This window comes from Jaculus jaculus, chromosome 9 (genome assembly GCF_020740685.1).
Source record: "Jaculus jaculus isolate mJacJac1 chromosome 9, mJacJac1.mat.Y.cur, whole genome shotgun sequence".
Taxonomy (NCBI): domain Eukaryota; kingdom Metazoa; phylum Chordata; class Mammalia; order Rodentia; family Dipodidae; genus Jaculus; species Jaculus jaculus.
Window position 1 is genome coordinate 89,042,804 of NC_059110.1, and position 26,886 is coordinate 89,069,689.

The 26,886-nt window shown below is 44.4% G+C and overlaps 1 protein-coding gene across 1 annotated transcript in view; it reads right to left on the reverse strand.

The window, feature by feature from the left end:
• Positions 1–697: 697 nt before the first annotated feature.
• Positions 698–26,886, reverse strand: part of LOC101606209 (leucine-rich repeat-containing protein 37A2) — a 37,315-nt gene continuing 11,126 nt past the window's right edge. Inside the window, exons 2-15 of the mRNA XM_045159661.1 lie at positions 25,882–25,953; positions 22,158–22,229; positions 19,945–20,016; positions 17,753–17,833; positions 16,160–16,231; positions 15,190–15,264; positions 12,285–12,403; positions 9,107–9,207; positions 6,731–7,891; positions 4,670–4,774; positions 3,474–3,523; positions 1,766–1,817; positions 1,548–1,690; positions 698–852 (exon numbers count right to left, since the gene is read on the reverse strand). Of these exons, the coding sequence (XP_045015596.1) occupies positions 777–852; positions 1,548–1,690; positions 1,766–1,817; positions 3,474–3,523; positions 4,670–4,774; positions 6,731–7,891; positions 9,107–9,207; positions 12,285–12,403; positions 15,190–15,264; positions 16,160–16,231; positions 17,753–17,814 (2,016 nt within the window). The 5' untranslated portion in view covers positions 17,815–17,833; positions 19,945–20,016; positions 22,158–22,229; positions 25,882–25,953 and the 3' untranslated portion in view covers positions 698–776. The remainder of the gene's footprint in view (positions 853–1,547; positions 1,691–1,765; positions 1,818–3,473; positions 3,524–4,669; positions 4,775–6,730; positions 7,892–9,106; positions 9,208–12,284; positions 12,404–15,189; positions 15,265–16,159; positions 16,232–17,752; positions 17,834–19,944; positions 20,017–22,157; positions 22,230–25,881; positions 25,954–26,886) is intronic.

A 26,886-nucleotide genomic window follows, 5' to 3' on the forward strand; every position in this document is an offset into this window, starting at 1 on the left:
AAACTGTCTGTAACACCCACATACCCATCCCCAACAACACACTGCCTCCAGGAGGATAAAGTAGGTAAAGTACTTGCTACTTAAGCCAGAGTACCTATGCTTGAGAAGAGCCATGGCAGGCTTCTGCAGTGCCCCACATGTAGGAGAAGATGTGGTCCATGAAACAAAGAACAGCAATGGCGGAGCGAGATGCAAAGAGCAAGCTGCCTCAAATGGAGGAAACACGAGGAGGGATCTGGAAAGTTGTCCTCTGATCTTCACATGCCAGGCAACGTGCTTTCTCTCCTTTCTCTCTCCCTCTCTCTCCTTCTCTCTCTCTCTCACACACACACACACCAATTCCAAAAACGAAGGAGCCGCTTTGGAAGATGACTCAGGTCTTCCTGTCCATCACAGCTCACTGAGCACCCACATGAAAAGCTGAGCCCTGTTCTGTGTGCCTGTCACCCCAGCACTGATGGGTGATGGGCTCACAAGAGGGACTCCTGGAGCTTCCTAGTTAGTCAGTCTAACTGAAGAAGGATGGTAGTGCCAGGTTCAGTGAGAGGCCCCATCGCAGGAAAATAGTGTAGAATGATGGAGAGGGACATTGGCTTCCACAGGCATGTACATGAGGTCAGTGCATCTGAACACACATGTGTAGGCACCACACATGCATGGGCACACACACACACCAGACACATTACAAACACATACATAAGTATTCATTTTTATTTATTCATATTTATTTTTAACATGGTGAAAAATAAAAAGGGGGTTTAAAAATAAAGATGGGATCACTCTGTTGTCCCCTCGTTATTCTCATCAGCGCTTGACGGTGCTTGGGATGTTTCTGTCACTTCATTGAACTCCCTGGAAGAGAACAAGGCCAAGACTTGTAAACTGAAAGGCACAACTAACCTTGTCCTTGAGCCCTCATTTCATTAGGAGTTGTAAACCTTGGGTTGGAGAGATGGCTTAGGTGTTAAGGCATTTGCCGGCAAAAGCCAAAGGACCCAGCTTCGATTCCCCAGGACCCACATTAGCCAGATGCACAAGGGGGTGCACGCATCTGGAGTTCATTTGCAGTGGCTGGAGTCCCTGGCGCACCCATTCTGTCACTCTCTTTCTCTGTCAAATAAATAAAAATAAAATAAATAAAAATTAAAAAATAAGCTGGGCATGGTGGCGCATGCCTTTAATCCCAGCACTCAGGAGGCAGAGGTAAGAGGATTGCCATAAGTTCAAGGCCACCCTGAGATGACAGAATTAATTCCAGGCCAGCCTGGACCAGAGTGAGACCCTACCTCAAAAAAACCAAAAAAAAAATAAATAAATAAATAATAATTAAAAAATAAAAGAATTGTAAACCTTGGCCAGGTGTGGTGGCGCATGCCTTTAATTCTAGTACTCAGAGGCAGAGGTAAGAGGATCACTGTGAGTCTGAGGTCAGTCTGAAACTACATAGTGGATTCCAAGTCAGTCTGGGCTAGAGCAAGACCCTATCCTCCCCACACCACACACCCACCCCCCAAAAAAAGAATTGTAAACCACCCGCAGCCATTTACTCTGTGTCCTTAACAAATAACTCGTCATCGTCAGAAGTGTCCTGGTCCTGCAGGTTCTTGGCCATGTTTTTCTTGCGCGAGGCATGAAGAGGTCTGTACATGTCCCTAAGCCACAGCGGCCACTTTAGCCAGTAGCTGTCTTCCTAGAAAACAGGGAGAGAGACATTAATTCTGCTTCCCCTGCCTGCTCCAGACACAGCGCCAAGTCTCAGGTTTACCTGACTCTCCCTTTCACTTGTGTGTCTCTTACGCCGAAATGGGAAACAGCCCCTGGGAGGAAAACGCAGGCAGGGAAAACATTAGTGATTGGGTCTTCTCTTCCTCTTTTTTGTCTCATAGGTTACATCTCTGGTCTCACCCGAACAAAACCTATGCCTGGCTCCATAATCACAGTGAGAACATAGACCCGGGGACAATCCCACGTGTGCTGCTGAGCTTTTAGGATCTCTCCTAGTCTCTCTCAAGGGTCCCACAATGCCTCCGCTGAGACATATGGATGTGGCTTGGCACTGAGCATAGACAAGACACAGCCAGGACTGTGAGCCCAAGTTCAAGCCAACGGCGCGACCGTCGTGGACAGAAGGGTTTTACTCTCTCCGGAGCTGTCCCATCAGTCCCCCTCAGCCCTTGTCTCACACGCCTGATTCTGTGCTGACGGACAGGCGGTGCTGCTGTCCTAGCCACTTGATCCTAAAGGACAATCACGTCAAGCAATGCCTTAGTCTAACAGTAAAGTCTCTAGCCCATAGACTTCACCTTGCAGGCTGTCACTGGTGAGCGATTGTGAAACCTATGTAAAGGACATGAGTACGAGCATGGTGGCTCCCAACACTCAGGAGGCTGAGGCAGGAGGCTTGTCATGAGTTTGAGGCCAGCCTGGGCTGTAGAGTAAGTTCCAGGCCAGCCTGAGCTATGTACCGTGGGAGACCCTTTCCCCTCCACTAAGAAAATAAAAGCAGTAAGGGACGTAAATGATCAGTGCCAAGCCCAAGCTTCCCACCTGCATCCAAACAGAACAGGAAAAGTCAGAGTAGACTGTTCCAGAGACTACTGATGTCTGCATACTGCTTCAAGATAAAAGATGCAGGGCTGGAGAGATGGCTTAGTGGTTAAGCGCTCGCCTGTGAAGCCTAAGGACCCCGGTTCAAGGCTCGGTTCCCCAGGTCCCATGTTAGCCAGATGCACAAGGAGGTGCACGCGTCTGGAGTTCGTTTGCAGAGGCTGGAAGCCCTGGCGCGCCCATTCTCTCTCTCTCCCTCTATCTGTCTTTCTCTCTGTGTCTGTCGCTCTCAAATAAATAAATAAAATATTTAAAAAAAAAAAAAAGATAAAAGATGCAGCCACAGCCTGACCACAGTGTAACCAATGACTGACACCTAGCAAGGAGGGAACCCCACTTTCTGATACACCATAGAGTGTGAGTGACCAGGGGGAATCCTATTTCCTCTTTCTCCTCCATTTCCTCATCATCACAAAAAGAGACGAACTACTCTCTGTAGCCTCTCCCAGCTCAAACCCTTGACGTGGGGTAAAGGAAAAGAGGATGGGATGGGAAGGGAATCCTAGGATGAGAAGAAGGTGGGGTTTCCTGCCATTGCAGAGAAAGGTTGCATATATGTTCCACCTTCGGCCAGTCCTGCACCTTAACACTGTGGACTTCCCCAAGCTCCCAGGTAGCACTGGCCAGGGTTGATGCCACCACCACAGGAGCAGGCACCGCCCAACCTCTTCCCCTCCACCCTCTTGGAGAACTGGTGACACCAGAGTCATCCATGCTCGTCCCTGCAGCCTCCATCTCCTTGGAGAGCCAGGAGTACACTGGGGAAATAATATTCCTCCTGCCTCCTGCCTCTGTAAAAAGAAGGATTAAAATGGATGAGTTCCAAGTTCTCAGATGGTCTTTGACAGAGTCAACCTCATATTTACCTTGAAGACTTTTCTTCATCATACATCCTTGCTGTTCTGTGAGAATGAATCTGTTTTGGAAGAAAACACAGTGATTGCCACAATGACCACTGTCTCCGAATCTTTCCTTAATCCTTTGATTTAATTTTGGTCATAGCTACACAGTGAGGTGATAACAGTTATGAGCACAGGAGGTCTCCCCTGATATTTTTCTTCTCTTCTACCTAGTTTAGATATCACATGCAGCTGACACTCAGTGCACTGTATTAATTAGTATAAATAAAATTCAACAAATAATTCCTGATAGCCCTTAAAAATTAAAAAAGAAGGCTGGAGAGATGGCTTAACAGTTAAGACACTTGCCTGCAAAGCCCAAGGATCCAGGTTCAATTCTCTAGGAGGACTCATGTAAGCCAGATGCACAAAGAGGCACATATGTCTGGAGTCTGTTTGCAGCAGCTGAAAGCCCTGGCATGCTGCTCATTCTCTCTCAATCTCTCTCCCTCTCTCTTTCTCTCTCTTAAATAAGTAAATAAAATATTATTAAAATATGCAAACTCAATGTGACAAAACCTCTAAAACTCTGGGCTAGAGAGAATACTCAGTGGTTAGTGGTTAAAGGTGCTTGCTATCTGGGCTGGAGAGATGGCTTAGTGGTTAAGGCACATGCCTATGAAGCCTAAGGACCTCAGTTCAATTCTCCAGGTCCCACGTAAAGCAGATGCACATGGTGGTGCATGCGTCTGGAGTTTGTTTGCAGTGGCTAGAGGCCCTGGCATGTCCATTCTCACTCTCTCTCTGTCTCTAATAAATAAATAACATCAAGTTGCTTGCTATCAAAGCCTGATGGAACCTGGGCCCGAGTTCATTTCCCCAGCACCCATGTAAAGCCAGATGTACACAATGGCAAATGCATCTGGAGTTCATTTGTAGTGCTAAGAGACTCTACTGTGCCCGTTCTATCTCTTTATCTATCTATATCTCAAATAAATAAATACAATTCTTTTGAGGTAGGGTTTTGCTGTATCCCAGGCTGACTTGGAATTCCCTATGGAGTCTCAAGGTGGCCTTGAACTTATAGCCATTCTCCTACCTCTACCTCCTGAGTGCTAGGATTAAAGGCGTGTGCCACCACGCCCGGCAGGAATTATGTTTATTATAGAGTGACTTTGGTTTTCATTTTGTGAATTCTAAATATGTTTCACAGATGTCCTTACCTCAATGAGACAGAAAATTATAACCAAAACCATCACGACAGCAGTCATAGATATTGCCAAGATGAGCTTGCTGCTATAGCCATGTCCAGAGACTTCTTTTTCCATCTAAAAAAAATTTTTTAATTACTATTCTTTGTTAAACAACGGAGTTCATATGAAGGATGAAATATAATTACCCAAAACCCATCCTGAGCTGGGCATGGTGTCGCACACCTTTAATCCCAACACTTGGGAGACAGGAGGTAGGAGGATCTCTCTGAATTCAAGGCCAGACGGGGACTACAATGTGACTGCCATGTCAACCTGGCCTAGAGTGAAACTTTACCTCCAAAAAATAAAAAAAATTTTAAGCATTCTAAAGATGGCCAGTCTATTACCTAGCACTTGGGAGGCTGAGGCATAAGGGTTGCCATGATTCGGAGACTTGCGTGAGCTACAAGGTGGGTTTCAGACCATCCTAGGCTACATAATGAGACCCAGACTTAGAAAAATACCAAGAACTGGGGATGTAGTTCTGTAGGAGAGCTCTTGCATAGTATTGCAAGGGCTTGGGTTCAGTACCCAGCACTGCAAACAACAAAACAAGAAAATGCACACACACAAAAAAAAAAAAACCCAAAAGCTAAACCCTATAAACAATTTTTCCATGTGAGTAGCTTATAGGTGTGTGTATATGTGGTGTGCACATGTGTGTCCACATTTGTAGAGGCCAGACGTCTTCCTCAGTCATCCTCCACCTTTTTTTTTTTTTTTTTTTTTTTTGGTTTTTCGAAGTAGGGTCTCACTCTAGCCTAGGTTGACCTGGAATTCACTATGGAGTCTCAGGGTAGCCTCGAACTCACGGCAATCCTCCTTCCTCTGCCTCCTGAGTGCTGGGATTAAAGGCGTGTACCACCTCGCCTAGCACCACCTTATTTTTTGATGTAGGGGCTCTATGTCTCTCTCTCCCCCTCATTTATGTATTTATTTTAAATATTTTTATTTATTTATTTACTTGAGAGAGAGACAAAGAGGCAGATGAGAGAGACAATGGGTGTGCTAGGGCCTCTAGCCACTGCAAACAAACTCCAGACGCCTGCACTACATTGTGCACCTGGCCTTTCGTGGGTACTGGGGAGTCAAACCTGGGTTCTTAGGCTTCACAGGCAAGTACCTTAACCACTAAGCCACCTCTCCAGCCCTCTCAACCTAGGTCAGGCTGACCTGGAACTCACTATAGCCCAGGCTGGCTTTGAAGTCACTATGATCCTCTTACCTCAGCCTCCCGAGTGCTCTGGTTGACAGGCGTGAGCCACTGTCCCTGGTTGGAGACAGGGTCTTTCTTTAAACCTAGAGCCCATCAGTTCAGCTATGCTAGCTATCCAGCAAGCCTCAGGGTGCCTCCTTGCCACTGGCTCCCCAGTACATGGATTTATTTGCAGGTACATGCCATTATATCCACGTTTATGCGGGTGCTGGCATAGCACCTTGCCAACTAAGCAATCTCACTTGGAGGTTCTTTTTTTGAGAAAGGGTCTCACTCTAGTCCAGGCTGACCTGGGATTCACTGTGTAGTTTCAGGGTGGCCTCAAACTCACAGTGATCCTCCTACCTCTGCCTCCTGAGAGCTGGGATTGAAGGTATGTGTCACAACACCCGGCATGGAGTTTCTTAATACACCAAATCTAATGTGTTTCCTGCCTTTCCCCTTTCATTAAACATTTTATTTTATAGTTTATTGGAGCTTTAAATCTCTAAATTTAAGCCAGGCATGGTGGCACTCGCCTTTAATCCCAGCACTCCGGAGGCAGAGGCAGGAGGATTGCCATGTGTTCGAGGCCACCGTGAGCTACATAGTGAATTCCAGGTCAGCCCGAGCTAGAATGAGACCCTTTCTCGAAAAACCAAAAAACTAAATAAATAAAAATAAATAAATCTCTAAATTTAGAAACAAACTTAGCTAACACTATCTTGGACAGAGTTCTTTGGCCAACTCTGTATTTGGCCTGGGGAGCCCCTGCTTCAATGAGAAAGCCTAAATGATGGGAGAGTTGGGGCCTCATGCCAGGCCACTGTCCTCACCTCACTTGGTACGCGCCCCTTCGGTCCACTCTGGGCCTCGGGGCTCTCTCTGAGGTAGTCCTCAGTTTTCCACTGCTCTGTATCCCAGTCAGCCTTGGCCATGGTGAATCCTTGGTGCTCAGTGAGAAGCTTCATCAAGTGGCTGGTCCTGGACAAGAGCCGCACGCAGGGCAGTTGCACGTGGGCCTCGGAGCAGTCCATCTTCAAAGTCCTGACCACGTGGGCGATCAGCTTCCTCACGTTCACGTCGGGGATGAGCGGCTGCATCTGCTGGTAGAGCTCACTTTCAAACTGATCACCCGCGGACAACCGCACCGTGACAGGGAGGTCCTGGCGTGTAGTGGATGAATTACTTTGATAAGGTGAAATATCAAGTGCGTTCACAGTGACCCCTTCATCAGGATTCTTGAGGCTTGTACTTTCTGGTGCAGTTTCTTCCAGTACAGCAGCGGTTGTAAGAGTTTCTTCAAAAGTACTTCTTACAGCATGATTTTTCACAGGAGTGCTTTCTGTCGAAGGATCTGAAGGAGCATATATTTCTGGCAAAGGGTCTGCCAGAGAACTCAGGTCTCCTGAAGATGACAAGGCCTCTTGTGGAAGGGAATTTATGAGGCTCCTCACTGCAGACGCCGGAGGTCTCACTGCAGCCATCAAATGTAAGTGCGATTTTTTCTTTTTAAAAGTTTGCTGTTTATCGTCGGATTTTAAGACTGGTTCAGTATCCTCCATGCCTCTAACCTTAGCACTTGCATCTTCTAAAACAAAAATGGTGTCAGTTAATTCTTTCCTTTTGTTGATGTAATCAGGGAGCGATTTTTCAGGGGTGGATTTGGAAGCCATGCTGATCCAGAACTGTGCTGGGGAGGAAGAGACTGCTGCCGCGTATTCCCTGGCTAATGAGGGCTCTGTTAAGGAGTTTTCCACTAGCTTCCGGGGTTTCTGCACCATGTCCAGCTCCATGGAGGATGGGCTCCTGAGCTGCCTCTGGTCAACGGCAGCGCTCTCCTCAGGTGGCTGGGCACTCGGTTTCCTCCAGTGGCTCTTTCCCCTGGCTTTCTTGGAGTGCCTTTTCTGTGTGCTTCTGGGTGTCTTGTGGACTCTGTTCCTCCTTTGACGTCTTTTTTCCTCCTTCTCAGTGTCTTCAATGCTGTTTTCCTCTCCCTAGGAGGTTTCAAAATCCGCATCAAAGGTTTGTCTTTTAAATTTGATTGTTTTGTTAAATACTTTATTTACTTATTATTTATTTGAGAGAGAAAGAGAGAGGCAGATAGAGAATGGGCCCACTAGGGCCTCCAGCCACTGCAAATGAACTCCAGGCAAATGCACCACCCTGCATCTGGCTTACGTGGGTACTGGGAAATCAAACCTAGGTACTTAGGCTTCACAGGTAAGTGCTTTAACCGCTAAGCCATCTTTCTAACCTGTCTTTTAAATTGGGGACCTAAAAGCCTAGCCTCTGCTTGAGCGTGGCAAGTTTTCTTTTTAACTTCATCAATTTTTTCCTGAATTTCTGTATCTTACAAGTCTTAAAAAAAAAAAAAATACAGGGCCGGGCGTGGTGGTGCACGCCTTTAATCCCAGCACTTGGGAGGCAGAGGTAGGCGGATTGCCGTGAGTTCGAGGCCACCCTGAGACTCCATAGTGAATTACAGGTCAGCCTGGGCTACAGTGAGACCCAACCTCGAAAAAGAAAAAAAAATACAGGGGTCTAGAGGGATGGCTTAGTGGTTAAGGCATTGCCTGCAAAGCCAAAGAACCCAGGTTCAATTCTCCAGGACCCACGTGAACCAGATGCACAAGAGGGCACATGTGTCTGAAGTTCATTTGCAATGGCTGGAGGTACACCCGTTTTTTTTTTCTCTCTCTCTCTCCTTCTTTCTCTGCCAAATAAATAAATAAACAAAATATTAAAAATAAAATACAGGAGTCGGGCATGGTAGCTCATGCCTTTAATCCCAACACTCTGGAGGCAGAGGTAGGAGGATTGCTGTGAGTTCAAGGCCACCCTGAGAGTACGTAGTGAATTCCAGGTCAACCTGGGCTACAGTGAGACCCTGCCTCCAAAAATTAATAACAATAATAATAGTAATAATGCAGGTTATTCCATTTATTTTTATAAGCTGAGTTGCTAGATATCAATTGAATAAGAGGACTTTTATAACCTTTTTCACAGAATCTGGGGTATTATCTACATTTGCTACATTTGAGAAAAGCAGTTTAATGAACAGTAATAATGTTGATGCTACATGCTCTAGATTTCTCTCAGAGAAATATGGCCATATGCAGTTCAGCGTACTAATATATCTCTTTCCTCATCAAAATCTAGCTTTTCACTCATGAAGCCTGAAAAGCTGCCACCATTCTGTCAGAACACACCCCGTCTGGTTGAATAGTCAGCTGGGTGCTGGTGGCCTCCTTCCGGGACTGCAGCGCCTTCAGGAACGCTTCTTCCAGGCTGCTCGAAGACGCGCCTTCAACTGTCAAGAAGAGGAGACTGCTTTCAGTAAAGATGTCTGGCAGCCCTTCCGCAGCCCTCAATCACACATCCCTGTCAGATAAATTAGGAGTCAGCACCCGTAGGAGTCATTGGGAGGGGAGAAATAGAAACCCAAACCCAGAGGACACTCAGATCACTTCACCGTGTGAACGCAGCCACTCTAGTTAGGAGCTGCCCAGTGCTCAGGAAAACACCAGCCAGGCTAGGAGACCAATGCCCACTCAGCGAACCTCTCCATGCATCTGACGTGCAGAGAACCCCTCAGCTCACAGCCAACACTGTCCCACCCCAGCCACAGGCCACACAAGGCTCCCTCCCGCCACCCTGTTTGTAGTAAGACCACAGGTGACTACGATGCACAGTCCTCTGAGGACAGAAGGGCAGAACTTCTAAAGTAGGTGCCCTTGTCCTCACCTTTTCCCTCATGTGTCACAGGAGATGGCTGCTTTACCACTTCTTGGGGAGAAGAAAATAATGTCATTGAGAAAAACTTGATTGAAAACTTGATTGGGTGTTATAGCACACCTTGCAAATGTAGGGGGATTACCATGAGTTTGAGGCCACCCTGAGACGACATACTGAATTCCAGGTAGCCTGGGCTAGAGCGAGACCCTACCTTGAAAAACCAAAATGGGGAGGGGGGAACTTGACTGAAAAATAAGCCTTATTGTGTTTAAATGGGTTAAAAAGTGCTATTATTTATTATTTGCCCCAGATCTCTGGTATTCAAGCTATCTATGTATGAAATAGTCACATTTTAGAATGAAACTAGTGCTAATAAATCCAATACATATGTATGGGAAAAGAAAAACACTTTTTTGTGGTGTTGGGAATGGAACTAGGGCCTCATGTACTAAGTACAGGCCTTACCACTGAGCTATATGCATAGCACTTTGTATATTTTTTAAAAAAATATATTTAAAAAATTTTTTGTTTATTTTTATTTATTTATATCAGAGCAACAGAGAGAGAAAGAGGCAACTAGAGATAGAGAGAGAGAATGGGCGCGCCAGGGCCTCCAGCCACTGCAAACGAACTCCAGACGCGTGCGCCCCCTTGTGCATCTGGCTTAAGTGGGTCCTGGGGAATCGAGCCTCGAACTGGTGTCCTTAGGCTTCACAGGCAAGCACTTAACCGCTAAGCCATCTCTCCAGCCCTCTTTGTGTATTTTTTTAAGTTTGGAGACTTTGTCTGACTAAGGTGCCCAGAATGACCTTAAACTGATTTTCTTCCCTCAGCCTCCCTAGCATCCACCACACACAGCTTTTAAAAAAAAAAAAAGAAAGAAAGAAGGAAAGAAAGAGAGAGAAAGAAACAAAGAAAGAAAGAAAGAGAAAGAAAGGAACAAACAAACAAACAAAGAGAAAACTTATAAAGCACGTGAGTGCTGTGTGGATGGAGAAGCTGGTGGTGGAGACCAGTCCAGAGTTGGGCACTTGGGCATGTGAAAGCCTCCATTCCATTAGGAGAGCCAGGCAGCACTGCCAGTTAGTGAGTCGAATCTCTTAACTCCAAATAAAACAGCATCACTTATTCTCTTAACAAATTGGAAAACAAAACAAAATGAAACCTATCTATACCGCCCAGCATGGTGGCGCACACCTTTAATCCCAGCACTCCGGAGGTAGAGGTAGGAGGATCGCCATGAGTTTGAGGCTACATGGTAAATTCCAGGTCAGCCTGGACTAGAGTGAGACCCTACCTGGTAAAACAAAAACAAAAACAAAAACAACAAAAAACTATCTATACCCTGTATGTACAACAGAGGGCACTCTTGATCTAATGAATGCAAACCCAGCTGACAAACTGCGCTGTACTGTATGAGCCAGTGACCACTGGAAGACAAAGCAGGAAGCAGCGAACGCAGTACATGGCGTGTGGCCAGCGTTATCCTCTCCCTCTTCCCTATCTTTCTCTTGGTCCCTATCCGTATAGAAGAGGTACAGTTAAATTCATGCAGTAAAAGTTGAGAGCCTGACTTTCAGCAAGGGAGATGGTAGATGTTCAGAAGTTTGGGGCCTTTTACTCTGGACAGATGAGTAAGTAAAATAAAGCAATGAGCAAAATCACTAGTTAAACATTTTATCATTTCCAGGGCTGGGAAGTTTGCAGTTAAAGGCATTTTCTTGCAAAGCCTGCCGGCCTGAGATCATTCCATTCCAGTGATAAGGGACCCTGGATGCATATGTGTATGTGTGTGCACACACACACACACACACACACATACACACACACGTGCAAATAAATAAAGCAAAATTTTAAAAAGCAAAAATTTGCCAATAAAAAATAGAAATCAAAATTAGGTACAGAAAAGCCAGGTATGGTGGCACACTCCTTTAATCCCAGTACTCGGGAGGCAGAGATAGGAGGATCACCATGAGTTCAAGGCCACCCTGAGACTACATAGTGAATTCCAGGCCAGCCTGAGCTAGAGTGAAACTCTACCTTGAAGAACCAAAAAATAAAAATAAAGTAACATAAAATTAGATACTGGAGAAATTGCTCAGTGGTTAAGGGTTTTGCCTGCAAAGCCTAACTACCCAGGTTTGATCCCTAGTATCCACATAGGTCCTGACATGCCCATTCTCTCCCTCCCTCCCTCTCTCTCTCTCTCTCTGCCTCTCTCTCTCTGTCCTTGCATTGCAATTTTTTTGTTTTGTCTTGTTTTTCAAGGTAGGATCTCACTCTAGCCCAGGCTGACCTGGAATTCACTCTGGAGTCTCAGGGTGGCCTCGAACTCACTCTACCTCTGCCTCCCGAGTGCTGGGATCAAAGGCGTGCACCACCACGCCCGGCTCTCATTTTGATTTCTTTTTTAAAAATATTTATTTAAGCTGGGTGTGGTGGCGCTCGCCTTTAATCCCAGCACTCGGGAGGCAGAGGTAGGAGGATTGCCGTGAGTTCGAGGCCACCCTGAGACTACAGAGTGAATTCCAGGTCAGCCTGGGCTAGAGTGAGACCCTACCTCAAAAAAAAAAAACAAAAAAAAAACAAAAATACCAAACAAAAGGAAAAGAAATCAAAATGAAAACATGTATTGTCATTTAAGAGACTCACAACAATGTGTGGTGTTTGCCTGGCATCCATTTTCACAGTGCAGCGTGACTGTCTTGCAGATAGCCTCAATCTTGCTTTTAAGTTGACAGAGGCAACAGGACAGGTGGGAAGGTAAGATCCTATAAATGGGAACACAGAGAAAGGAGTCAATAGAAAACAGGCTTCCCAGTGCTAGAAGAGGCAGGCCAAGGCCACCACAGGGTTGTGCAGGAAGGAGTTCTTGAGGCACATGGCAAGGAAGTTGGGTAAGGACTCAAGGGCAAATAGCCTCTGTAAAATATTGAAAATAATCCCAGCATGGCGGCACGCGCCTTTAATCCCAGCACTCGGGGCAGAGGTAGGAGGATGGCCCTGAATTTGACACTACATAGTGAATTCCAGGTCAGCCTGGGCTAGAGTGAGAGAAAAAAAAAAAAGAACATAAAGAGCTGGAGAGATGGATCAGTGGTTTAGATGCTTGCTTGCAAAGCCTAAAGACCCAGGTTCAGTTTCCCAGAATCCACATAAAGCCAAGCCAGATGAACAGAGTGGTACATACAATGGCAGGAGGTCCTGGCACCTTCCCCCTCTCTGTAATGCTTGCAAATAAATATTTCAAAACTGGACATAAAAAAGTGTGCACAGCAGGGCGTGGTGGTGCACGCCTTTAATCCCAGCACCCTGGAGGTAGTGATAGGCGGATCAACATGAGTTCGAGGCCACCCTGAGACTACACAGTGAATTCCAGGTCATCCTGAGCTAGAGTACCTTAAGAAAAAAAAAAAAAAGTATACACAGGAAAAAGGTGGACTTCTAAGAAGGACATGAGCCAGCCCCCAATGCCTGGATTCCTTTTCTCAATTCCTGATGGGATTGGCAAATATTAGAAATTATCCTAGTCCTAAAAATAGCCTACTTCAACCCATATTGTGCGGCTAAATGACAGCAGAGATCATATTAGCCAAATCTGAATAACTTGTGTATTCAAAAGAATAAAAAGGGGGTGGAGAGATGGTTTAGCGGTTTGAAGCTCCTTTAATTCTTCAGTACCATCGTAAGCCAGATGCACAAGGTGGCGCATGCATCTGGAGTTTGTGTGCAGTGGCTGGAGGCCCTAGTGAGCCCATTTTCTTTCTCTCTCTCTCTCTCTGCCTCTTTCTCTCAATCAAATAAAAATAAACAAAAAATTTAAAAAGAAAAGAATAAAAAGGGTGAGAACAGAAGTACCTAGCATGGGTGCATAATGCTATTTCCAGAAGCCACTGCTCATCAAAGGAAAAGCCAAGTGCCAGGGTGGGACACCTTCCTAGTGAGTTGGTGGTTATAGAGGCCTTTGAGCCCCCAAGACTATTGCACTGCTCTTGGTTGCCCACCAGAGCTAAATAGTGAGACCCTATTGCTGAAGACACCATGCTCTGGCAGCAGGACACAGAAACATTAGGCTGGAGCTAGCTGTCACAGTGCCAGAAGGTGGTGTGCATGTGGCTGTGGGAGAAAAGTCATTGACAATCTCACCCAGTGGTGGACTCTGCAGGTAACAACTGACCAGGCCAAGCACTGGTGCAAAAATGGCATCCTAGGACTGAAGAGATGGCTTAGCAGTTAAGGCACTTGCCCACAAAGCCTAAGGACCCAGGTTCGATTCCCCAGTACCCCTGTAAGCCAGATGCACAAGGTGGCACATGTGTCTGGAGTTTGTCTGCAGTGGCTGGAGGTCCTGGCACACCCATTCCCTCTAGCTACCTCTCTCTCTCTCCAATAAATAAAATAAATCTATGTAAGTAATATCAGAAAAAAAAAAAGTGGCATTCCAGTTTGGGGGATGAACAACTGCTCTCTGATGGATTTGAGGCCTGCTCCATAGGAGGGAATTTGTGCTAGCTACTAGAAACCTAGTCAAAAGCCTATGACTGGACAGGCCCTAGTTCCTAGGATGGAAGTTACTGCTACTGTTGTCTGGCTAATAGATATGTTCTTTCCATCGAATTGTCATCTGAATATCCATGTTCATGCCTATAGTGAAATGCTTTCAGCTTTGATCAGAGAAACTTCCTTTTGCAGGGCAGGGGACACTGCTTGGAAGACTTAAAACTCAATAAGTGCCGTGAATAAGAAGAGACGAAGCTGGGCATGGTGCCGCACACCTTTAATCCCAGCAGAGATAGGAGGATCGCCATGAGTTCAAGGCCTCCCTGAGACAACATAGTGAATTCCAGGTCAGCCTGGGCTAGAATGAGACACTACCTCAAAAAAACAAAAAAAAAAGAAGAAGAAGAAGATACTATTGAGTGTTCAGAGCTAGTTGGGACATCTGTGTCCCTTCCTTCATGGCTCTGAGAATACTGTGAACGACAGGATGGAAAGAATGTAAGAGCCAGAGGATGGAGAAGAGTGCTGCACAATTCTGTCTTCCAGATGAGACATGGCCATCGCATTTATGATCTCACAGTGGCTGTCATTACCTGACCGAGACCAGTAAAAATTGAGCCCATTGACATTCTTCCTGGTTGGTTTCCAAGAGGCTGGTGGTGGGAGGAGTGACTGGACAGCAAAGGGAAATGAGAGGCCTTTGCGGGGTGACAAATGTTCTGTACCAGCAAGGTGGCAACGACGTCTAACTACGCAAACTCCGCGAACTGTGCTCTTGTATATTACTGCATGAAAATCATACCTCGATAAACATGACTCAGAAAAGAAATGAAACCCTGAAAAAAATCAAACCAAATTTATCCTAATAAAAAAACTAAGCCGGGCATGGTGGTACAACCTTTAATCCCAGCACTCAGGAGGCAGAGGTAAGAGGATCGCCAAGTAGTTCAAGGCCACCCTGAGACTACATAGTGAATTCCAAGTCAGTCTGAGCTAGAGTGAGACCCTACCTTGGAAAACTGGGAGAAAAAAAAAAAACAAACAGAAAAAAACTTACAGTTTTTCCAACTCAAGACTCATCAGGAGGATGTTCTCAACTGTCTTAAGTTGCACGTGTGTTTTCCCCATGTCTCTGAAGGAGAAAGCCCAGACATTCGTGATGAGCCCAATATGAATTCTGTACTTTTTTGATATTTTAAGCCTATGTGATTACTTAAAACTTGGCTTTTCTATAAACAACCCGGAACAAGAACTTGTCTGTCCTGGAAGATGACTTCAGAGATCTCTTACTGAAGACATTTGATGTCACTGTTTACATTAGCATATTAATACCTGATTGCATGTCATCTTTCATTTTCATATTGCATTCACCTCTATCCCCACCAACATTTATTTTCTGTTCCTTTTTTTTTTTTTTTTTTTTTTTTTTGAGGTAGTATCTCACTCTAGCTCAGGCTGACCTGGAATTCAGTCTCAAAGCAGCCTCAAACTCATGGCAATCCTCCTACCACTGCCTCCCAAGTGCTGGGATTAAAGGTTGTACCACCACGCCCAGCTCTTTTTCCCTTCTTTTAAACCATAATATACACCTAGGCCTCTCTGCTTCTGGGATGATGACGTTATTCCCACACGTGCTCACATGTTCCATGTCTCTTTGTGCTTCAGCGCTGGTCTGCACCCTGTTGAGTACCTTACCCATTATACATCTTTCTCCATACTTTTCTTTGTCAATAATTATTTTCAGTAACCTAGTTAAAGCTAAAATTGTGCAGGGCATGGTATCACACACCTTTGGTCCCAGCACTAGGGAGGCAGAGGTAGGAGGATTACCATGAGTTTGAGGCCAGCCTGAGACTACATAGTGAATTCCAGGTCATGCTGGGCTAGAGCGAGAGCCTACCTTGAAAAACCAAAAAAAAAAAAAAAAAAAAAAATGTAAAACTGACTCAAGCCAAAATGCCCCGGATGAAAGTAAACAGGAAGAGCATAAATCAGCTCAAGAATTCTAAGATCACCACAGTACTTACAGATATTTTAATGCTGGCAGTGTGAAAAGGTAAGGGTCTTCAATAACTGCCAGAGGATTACGGTTGAGAATTCTGAAAAAATGCCATGAAAAATTATTAGCATGTTCAATGTGCATGAGACTAATTGAAAAGTTAGATTTGTTTCTTTGACATTAAACATTTAAGGGAAAAAAACTATTTTTTTCTATAAACTACTCTTAGGACACATAAAAATAAAATAGAAAAAAAGACAGAGGAAATAGTGGGTCACAAATTAAAATACCACAACCTCTGAGGTTCAGGTACCATTGTGGAAAAGGTGGCCAGAAGCATGTTAGAGCCAAAAGGTGGGGAGGAGTACGTTGGACGATGTCCAGGTACAAAGTGACCATTGCATTCATGTGCTCACAGCATTGACCTTTACCTGCATAAGACCCGCATAACATTGGCCCATCAACATGTTGTTATCGATGATGTAGGTGGGGAAAGTAACCTCAAAGCAAAAGGGACAGCCAGGCATGGTGGCGCATGCCTTTAATCCCAGCACTCGGGAGACAAAGGTAGGAGGATTGCTGTGAGTTCGAGGCCACTCTGAGACTTCATAGTGAATTCCAGGTCAGCCTGAGCTAGATAGAGTGAGACCCTACCTCGAAAAAAACCACAAAAAGGGACTAGATGGTAAAAAGGTGAGGTTCAGTGGGAAGGGAGTGGAGGGGGGGGGGCGACAAAAGAAAGTAATGGGAGGGAAAATAGCCCACGTGGCCCGCACTAGAGGCAGCAGGGTGAAGCCGTGGCTCCAAGGAACTGGTGGTGCCTGGAAGCCTCACTGGGACTTGTGCTGATACTGGTCTAAGGCTGACCCCCCCCATAGGTGTTTTGGAAGATGACTCCAGGTGAGGTTTTAACTATGGCAGTTGTATGAGGTAATGGATGACAGCTGGGAAAGAAAATAGCCTCAGCCACAAGCTTAGAGCTGAGAAGTGAGATGTTCCCAAAGGGACTTTGAGATGGTTCCACACCTCTGGCAAACTGGAAGCCCATGAGCCATGTGTCTGGGAATGTGGACAGTCACACACATTTGTGGGAAGAAGCACAGGCAGAAAACCACCTGAGAAGACCCTAAGACGGTCACCCTGGCTGACCCCAAGGTCCTGCAGAAGCAAGAGAGGGAAGCTAAGGCAGAGCCACGGACTGTCTCCAAAAGCCCCTCACACTGAGAAGGCACCCACACCTTTTATTCCCTGGAGGACTCTGTTCAACTTTGCTCTGTACAGCTCCACCTGGCCTCCATTGAGGCCGCTGAGAACTCTGAAAGTGAGAAGGAATCTGAACTTCACAAGTGGAATTTCAAGGACCAATAACAGTGCTGATTTGAGAGATGTCCTCTAGAGCCCAGGCCAGTGGTCAGGGCTAAGGAAAGCAGGGCATGGTGCATATGTTACACAAGCTACTTGGCTGCTTGTGCCTTAATTTCCTCACTGGAAAAGAATGAATATCCACTAGAGACATAACTGTCAGATTGCATATAGGGCTTACAGCCAGCTAACCTCTTACTATGTGAGGCATCTAACACATAAATCATGTTTACATGTGTTTATCTTCTATTTCACTTACATTTTGTATAAGAACTGCAGTCTATGCCATGCCTGAAATGTTCCAAAGCTTACTTCCACCATTAAATTGCAACCTAAATTGCTACAAAAAAAAAAAAAAAAAGGAACACAAGTTAAAAAAAAAAAATGAGAGGGAAAGAAATATTCTTTCAGAACATTTATCATTTGGCAGTGATTCTAGTTAATTTACATGAAAGAAAACTTCAATATTTTTCCACACACTAAGAGAATCTCACTGTGGAAGACACTGGCTTATGATTATAGTTTCACGTTTGCGCATGCAATGCATTAGATAGCGAAGGTTCACTGAAGCCTGTGAACTGATCTTGTCTAGAACGGGCTTTCCCAGGGTCAGTCCACCGACATGCGAGGCTGCACTGCTCTGTGTTGGGGAGGGGGATTCGGTGCACCACAGGATGTTTAGCAGCATCCCTGGGCTGCCCACAGGCTGTCAGTAGCACATCCACAGGTGCTACATGTGGCCTGGGTGCAAAGTCACGGTGCTGTATGATGACCCACTCTGACTTGAAAGAATTCTCACACATCTCCTCTAGACCCTGAATGGATGCGCCATGTCATTGTAATGACTTTCTACCAGCAAAACAAAATTAATTAGGGGCTGGAGATATGGCTTAGTGGTTAAGGCGCTTGCCTATGAAGCCTAAGGACCCCATGTTCGATTCTCCAGTTCCCACGAATGCCAGACACACAAGCACACAAGGTCGCACATGCGCACAGGTGGTGCATGCGTCTGGAGTTCAATTACAGTGGCTGAAGGCCCTGGCACACCAACTCTCTCCCTCTCCCTTGTGAGCATGGAAAAAAAAAAAAAAAAAAAGGCCAGCCTGTTGGGCTTGCCTCAAAAAAAAAATTGATTAGTATGCACATAATGGGCTTCCTGGTGACATTTTCATGTATGTCTATCATGGTACTCTGTTCTTACTGCCCCTGCCATCCTCCCCTGCCCATCCTCTTCTTGCTTTTCCTTGTCTGCTTACCTCTACAGAAATCCCCCCTCTGAATTCATGTATATATATGTAAATTTATATTTTACATATGAAAGAGAATTTGATATTTTGATATTTTGTCATTCTTTTTCCCATTACCCTCTCTTATTCCTCATCCCTTTAGATTCCTTTCTTTTTTCTTCTTTTTCTTTTAATTTTTTTTTGTTTATTTTTATTTATTTATTTGAGAGCGACAGAGAGAGAGAAAGAGGCAAAGAGAGAGAGAGTGGGTGTATCAGGGCTTCCAGCCACTGGAAATGAACTCCAGACGTTTGCGCCCCCTTGTGCATGTGGCTAACACGGGTTCTGGGGAATCGAGCTTCAAACCAAGGTCCTTAGGCTTCGCAGGCAAGTGCTTAACCACTAAGCCATCTCTCCAGCCCTTTTTTCAAGGTAGGGTCTCACTCTAGCTCAGGCTGACCTGGAATTCACTATGTAGTCTCAGGCTGGCCTCGAATTCATGACGATCCTCCTACCTCTGCTTCCCAAGTGCTGGGATTAAAGACGTGAGCCACCATGCCCAGGAAGATTCCTTTCTTTTTTTTTTTTTTAAAAATTATTTATTTATTTATTTGAGAGCGACAGACACAGAGAGAAAGACAGATAGAGGGAAAGAGAGAGAATGGGTGTGCCAGGGCTTCCAGCCTCTGCAAACAAACTCCAGACGCACGCGCCCCCTTGTGCGTCTGGCTAACGTGGGACCTGGGGAACCGAGCCTCGAACCGGGGTCCTTAGGCTTCACAGGCAAGCGCTTAACCGCTAAGCCATCTCTCCAGCCCAAGATTCCTTTCTTGACATTTGTGCATAAATGTGCAAGACACTGCTGGGTTTGGTTCTCAGAAGCAAAAGACAATCATATATTTAGTTTCTGCATATGAGAAAAAGATGTGATATTAGCCAGGTGTGGTGGCGCACGCCTTTAATCCCAGCACTCGGGAGGCAGAGGTAGGAGGATTGCCGTGAGTTCAAGGCCACCCTGAGACTCCATAGTGAATTCCAGGTCAGCCTGAGCCAGAGTAGAACCCTACCTTGAAAAACCAAAAAAAAAAAAAAAAAAAAAGAAAAGATGTAATATTTGTCTTTCTGAGTCTGGCTATTTTCCAACTAGCAAAATTTTAATCAGGTTGCAAAATAAGCAACAAGGTGGGTTTTAAAATTCCAAATATGAGTTACATTTATAACTTACATATACTTCAGGAAAGGTAATGAGTCGAATGTCCCTCTTTCAATATAGCGTATCTTATTGCAGGATAAATCTCTAGAAAAAGTAAAAGGAAAACATTGCTGTGATTAGCTATTTGATATCAAATATGGATAAATAGTAGAATTTAAAATTGGTAATATTGAATACATTGGTTTGTCTAAACTCTAAACCTTTAGACTCAAATTTGAACTTTCTAGAGCCCCTAACTAACCCAGACCTCGCCTATAAGTCTAACCTTCATGATCTTCTCATATAAACATGTAACTATAGATATTGATAGATTTTGGAGATAGTTTTTGATATAGAATGTTATTAAGTGACTTTTTTGTTTTGTTTTTCAAGGAAGGGTCTGGCTCTATCCCAGGAATGTCTGCTCCCAACCCCGGAGAGAACCACCTTCGCAATCGTGATGTGAGACAGACCCACCCCTTTTGTGTTATTAGCTATGTGGGCTACTTTCATTCATGGTAGGAAAATTAATTATCGTTGTGAAAATACTGCAAGATTCTATCTTTTGTTTCCAGGCATATGTACATGTGCCCAAATCAACAAAGTAGGAAAGAGAATTGAGTAGCATTTCCCACAATATTAGGTCATTTGATATTTGACTTATCCTTTAATACAGTAGTATTCATTGTATAACTCAAATGTTGTCAGGATATTACACATGGACTATGTGATTTTATTAACATGGATATTTAAGAAATAATACATTGAAGAAATGGATAAAAGTATTTTTCCTTATGCTTTGAAAAAAAATTCAGACTGGAGCCGGGCATGGTGGTGCATGCCTTTAATCCCAGCACTTGGGAAGTAGGAGGATCACTTTAGTGAGTTCAAAGCCAGCCTGAGATTACATAGTGAATTCTAGGTCAGCCTGGGCTAGTGTGGGACCCTACCTCAAAAACAAAAAAAAATAAAATAAAATAAAACAAACAAACAAAAAAACCAGACTGGATCAGAGTTGACCCAGAGATATAAACAAAAGCGTGTGGCTTATAAATAAAGTACAAACTAGGCATGGTGGTGCACGCCTTTAATCTTAGCATTTAAGAGGCAGAGGTAGGAGGATCACCATGAGTTTGAGGTCAGCCTGAGACTACATAGTGAATTCCAGGTCAGCCTGAGCTAGAATGAGACCCTACCTCAAAAAAAAACAAAAATAAAATTAAATTAAGTATGTATGAGTTTCAGTAATGGGTCAGATATTTTAATATTTTTTGCCAGGCATGGTGGTGCACACCTTTAATCCCAGCACTCAGGAGGCAGAGGGAGGAAGATTGCCATGAGTTTGAGGCCACCCTGAGACTACATACTGAATTCCAGGTCAGTCTGGGCTACAGTGAGACCCTACCTCGAAAAACCACACACACACACACACACACACACACACACACACACACAGACACACAAAAAGGCATTTTAATATTTTTTAGAAGAGAAGTTTTTATCTATAACTTGTCTGCATAATTTTAAATATTTTTAAAATATTTATATTTGTTTGTTTGCAAGGCCTCTAGCAGCTGCAAACAAACGCCAGATGCATGTGCCACTTTATGCATCTGGCTTTACATGGGTACTGGGGAAACAAACCAGGGTCGTTAGGCTTTGTAGGCAAGCGCCTTAACCATTTAGCCATCTCTCCAGCCCTATTTTACATAATTGTAAAAAACTGAAAATGTATCAGCGATGAACTGAAACTGACACAGGCTTGCATGCTTGTAGCTTGTTTTGTTTTGTTTGCTTTTTTTACTCATTTTTTAATTTTAATTTTATTGTATTTTATTTATTTAAGAGAGAGCTAGAAAGAGGCAAATAGAGAGAGGGTTTGGGGAACGGTGCACCAGGGCCTCCAGCCACTGTAAATGAACTCGAGACGCACGCACCACCCTGTGCATCTGGCTTACGTGGGTCCTGGGGAATCGAACCTTCGTCAAGTAATCACTCCAGCCCTTGTTTCCTTTTTGAGACAGGGCTTTGCTAAGTACCACTGGATGGCCTGGAACTTACTTTGCAGACCAGGAAGGACTCAAGAATGGCAGCAGTTCTCCTGAGTGTAGGGATTACAGACATGCGCCACCACACCCAGCTGACAACTGCAGAATGTCTCTGCTATTAGAGTTTTGGTACTTAGTTTGAACCCCTGTTCATTTCACGCATAACTCATAACTCACAAATAAATATGATTAACTTACAAAAACTGGAGGGATAGCAGGCCTTCAAAGTTATCCTTGTGTAATTCAGTCAGCTGATTGTCACTGAGAATTCTGGAGGATGAAAAGGTCATTTCAGGAACAGAATTCATCAAAACATGAAGACTAACTGACGGTGCAAGGGGGTGGGGGAAATGAGTGCTGTCACACTCTGCTGCCTGGTGTAAACTGGTGCAACTTGTTTAAGCCAATGAAAATTTCTAAGCTATAATAGTCTCCACCCTAATAATCCACTTCTAGATAGCTAGTCCGATAGAAATACTTGTAGTCCATTCCAACCGTGCATGTAACAAGAAAACTGGGCATGCACTAAATAACAACAGGGTGCGATTCCATTCACCATGATTCATACAAACTACAAATCACTACACAGGACTTAAAATGAGTGGGTAACCCTCCTCACAGCTTAAGGTAAAACTAGCAAGTTGCAGGATGTTACCATTTCTGAAAAAAAAAAAAAAAAAGACATGAGTGGCTGGAGGGATGGCTTAGCGGTTAAGGCGTTTGGCCTGCAAAGCCAAAGGATCCCAGTTTGATTCCCCAGGACCCATGTATGCCAGATGCACAAGGGGGCACACGCAGCTGGAGTTCGTTTGCAGTGGCTGGAGGCTCTGGTGCACCCATTCCCCCCCCCTCTTTCTCTGTCAAATAAATAAATAAAATAAAATAATTTTTTTTAAAAGACATGAAAACCATATTTTGCTGGAAAGGTGTATACCACACCCAGAGTAGTGGTTGCCTCAGAGGTGGTAATAATGACAAAAGCAGAGTTTTCTCTATACTCTGCATTTCATGTATGCCCATTAAGAATGTGATCATGAGTGGATAATGAAGATGTGGCACATTTATACAATGGAGTTCTACTCAGCGGTAAAGAAAAATGAAGTTATGAAATTTGCAGAAAAATGGATGGACCTGGAAAGGATTATACTAAGTGAGGTAACCCAGGCCCAGAAAGCCAAGCACCACATGTTCTCTCTCATATGTGGATCCTAGCTACAGATGACTGGGCTTCTGCGTGAGAATGAAAATACTTAGTAGCAGAGGCCAGTAAGTTAAAAAGGAGACATAAAGGGTAGAGAAAGGAAGGGGGGAGGATACTTAATAGGTTGATATTGTATATATGTAATTACAATGATTGTAATGGGGAGGTAATATGATGGAGAATGGAATTTCAAATGGGAAAGTGTGGGGGTGGGGAGGGAGGGCATTACCATGGGATATATTTTATAATCATGGAAAATGTTAATAAAAATTAAAAAAAAAAAAGAGAATGTGATCATGGGCTGGAGAGATGACTTAGCGGTTAAGCGCTTGCCTGTGAAGCCTAAGGACCCCGGTTCGAGGCTCGGTTCCCCAGGTCCCACGTTAGCCAGATGCACAAGGGGGCGCACGCCTCTGGAGTTCGTTTGCAGAGGCTGGAGGCCCTGGTGCGCCCATTCTCTCTCTCTCCCATTATCTGTCTTTCTCTCTGTGTCTGTCGCTCTCAAACAAATAAATTAAAAAAAAAATTAAAAAAAAAAGAATGTGATCATATCGCACCTTCCAAGGCTCAGGGTCTAATGCAGAAAAGGTGGCAGAAAGAATGTAAGAACCAAAGGAAGGGTAGGACTCCTTACAACATGCTCCCTCCAGACACAAAATGGCCTCAATATCCATGACCTCATAGTGCCTGACACTACCTACACAAGACCATCATAAGAGGAGGGAAAGATCATGACATCAAGATAAAAGAGAGAATTATTGAGATGGGGAGGGGATATGATGGAGAATGGAATTTCAAAGGGAAAAGTAGGGAGGGAGGGTATTACCATGGGACATTTTTTATAATCATGGAAAATGTTTTTAAAAATTTAGAAAAAAACAAAAAAAAAATTTAAATGCACTCTTTAAAAGAAAAAGAAAGAATGTGAGAATGTGATCATAGGCCAGGCATGGTGGCACACACCTTTAATCTCAGCACTCGGGAGGCAGAGGCAGGATTGCTGAGAGTTCGAGGCCACCCTAACACTACATACTTAATTCCAGGTAAGCCTGGACCAGACTGAGACCCTACCTTGAAAAAAAAAAAGAATGTGATCACAGGCCAGGCATGGTGGCGCACGCCTTTAATCCAGCACTTGGGAAGAAGAGGTAGGAGGATTGCTGAGAATTCGAGGCCACCCTGAGACTACAGAGTGAATTCCAGGTCAGCCTGAGCTAGAGTGACACCGTACCTCAAAAAAGCAAAAGAAGAAAAAAAAGAGAGAGAGAGAGAAGAATGTGATCATGTGTTTTTTCTTTTTTTTTTTAAAATATTTTTGTTCATTTTTATTTATTTATTTGAGAGTGACAGGGAGAGAGAGAGAGAGAGAGAGAGAGAGAAAGAGGCACATAGAGAGAGAGAGAGAGATACAGAGAAAATGGGTGCGTCAGGGCCTCCAGCCACTGCAAACAAACTCCAGATGCATGCGCCCCTTTGTGCATCTGGCTAACGTGGGTCCTGGGGAATTGAGCCTCGAACCAGGGTCCTTAGGCTTCACAGGCAAGGGCTTAATCGCTAAGCCATCTCTCCAGCCCTCATGTGTTTTGTCTACATTGAAAAGTGACTTAAATTGTCCCTTATTTCAAAGAAAGTCCACAACATTTAATTTAAATATTTTGCAGTGGTGTGGGCACAATTTTGGGTCTCATGCATACTAGGTAAGTGCTCAACCACTGAACTACATCTCCAGTCTCTATGAGATGGGTTTTTAGTATTTTTTTAATATATTTTATTTACTTATTTGCAAGCAGAGAGAGATATAGAGAAGAGAGACAGAGAGAATGGGTACACTAGGGCCTCTAGCCACTGCAAACAAACTCCATGCACTACCTTGTGCATCTGGCTTTACATGGGCACTGGGGAATGGAACCCAGGTCATTAGGCTTTGCAGGCAGGTACCTTAACAATCTCTCCAGCCTGAAATTAATTTTTTAATAATCATAGAATTTCAATTAATACAAATATATTTGGGTCACAGAGAGGAAATACCTTTCCTAAAAAGTACTGATTTCAAAATTCTGAACCAGGGGCTGGAGAGATGGGTTAGTGGTTAAGGCTCTTGTCTGCAAAGCCTAAGGGTCCAGGTTCGATTCCCCAGGATGCACCTAAGCCAGGTAGCACATGCATTTGGAGTTTGTTTGGTGGCTAGAGGCCCTGGCATGCTATCAACTCCTTCTCTCTCAAATAAATAAATAATATATTTTTTAAAAATTCTGCCAGGGGCTGGAGAGATGGCTTAGTGGTTAAGCCCTTGCCTGTGAAGCCTGAGGACCCCAGTTCAAGGTTCAACTCTCAGGACCCACGTAAGCCAGATGCACAAGGTGGCGCATGCGTCTGGAGTTCGTTTGCAGTGGCTGGAAGCCCTGGTGCGCCCATTCTTTCTCTCTCTATCTGCCTCTTTCTCTGTCAGTCTCAAATAAATAAATAAAAATAAACAAAAAATTAAAAAAAAATCTGCCAGGCATGGTGGTGCACATCTTTAGTCCCAGCACTCGGGAGGCAGATATAGGAGGATTGCCATGAGTTCGAGGCCACCCTGAGACTACAGAGTGAATTCCAGGTTAGCATGGGCTAGAGTGAGACCCTACCTTGAAAAAGCAAAAAAAAAAAAAAAAAAAGCTGAACCACAAATAACCTTGCAATGTTATCTTTTGAATTCATATTTGGTGATCACATACTCACAGTTGCTCAGTCCAAGGGTATTCTTTCCATATACTCTTATCGATATTAGAAATTTTATTTCCTTGGAAAATTCTGTGAAGAAACACAGTTCAAATGCTTAAATACGTAGGAAAAGCTGGAATAAACTGCTTCAACCTCATGGAGGGAGGTATTCAATGGAACAAGAAAACCAGCAGCTACGCTACTTCAGGACCACACCAAGTTAATAAAGAAACAATCTGGGGCCATTAGCACACCCAAGAATCATTTCCTCAGAAGCTGAACTTCCTATCCATTCAATTTCTTGGACAGTGAATACCAGTTTCATTACTTAGATTGTAAGGTGTGTGTGTTTGTTTGTTTTAAGCAAAGTCCCTACCATTCCTGGCTTCCATAATGTCCCCCCACCCCTCCCGCAATGGGACTATATCAATGAATGAAACATATTTTTAAAAGAAATGCTCTGCCGGGCGTGGTGGTGCACTCCTTTAATCCCAGCACTCGGGAGGCAGAGGTAGGAGGATTGCTGTGAGTTCAAGGCCACCCTGAGACTACAGGGTGAATTCCAGGTCAGCCTGGGCTAGAGCAAGACCCTACCTCGAAAAAACAACAACAACAACAACAAAAGTGTTCTGTTTCAACTCTGAGCATAACTCTATCTTTTCTTCCAATGTTGTTCTTAAGCTAATGGAAGACATTCCTGTTCAAGTTTATACAGACCTGTCTGGACATGAGGAACAATTAAGTCCAATCATCCGCCTACTGGTCATCTCCACCCAACCAGAGCCTTCTGAGCGCTTTGAGCTCACCAGTAAAACTGCCAAAAGCTGAACTCTTTCCCTAAAACTGGCTGCTCCCCCCTGACTACTGTTTCCACTGTGACTCCACCATCACCCCCATCTTCATCCAGGGTGGGAACCATGGAATGCTACTCCTTTTTGCTTTTTGGCTCAGCCCAGCACCCACTGTTTAGTCAACCCCTTCCTCTGCAGAGATCCTGGGCTTTTCTTTCCTCTCCCAGCATGA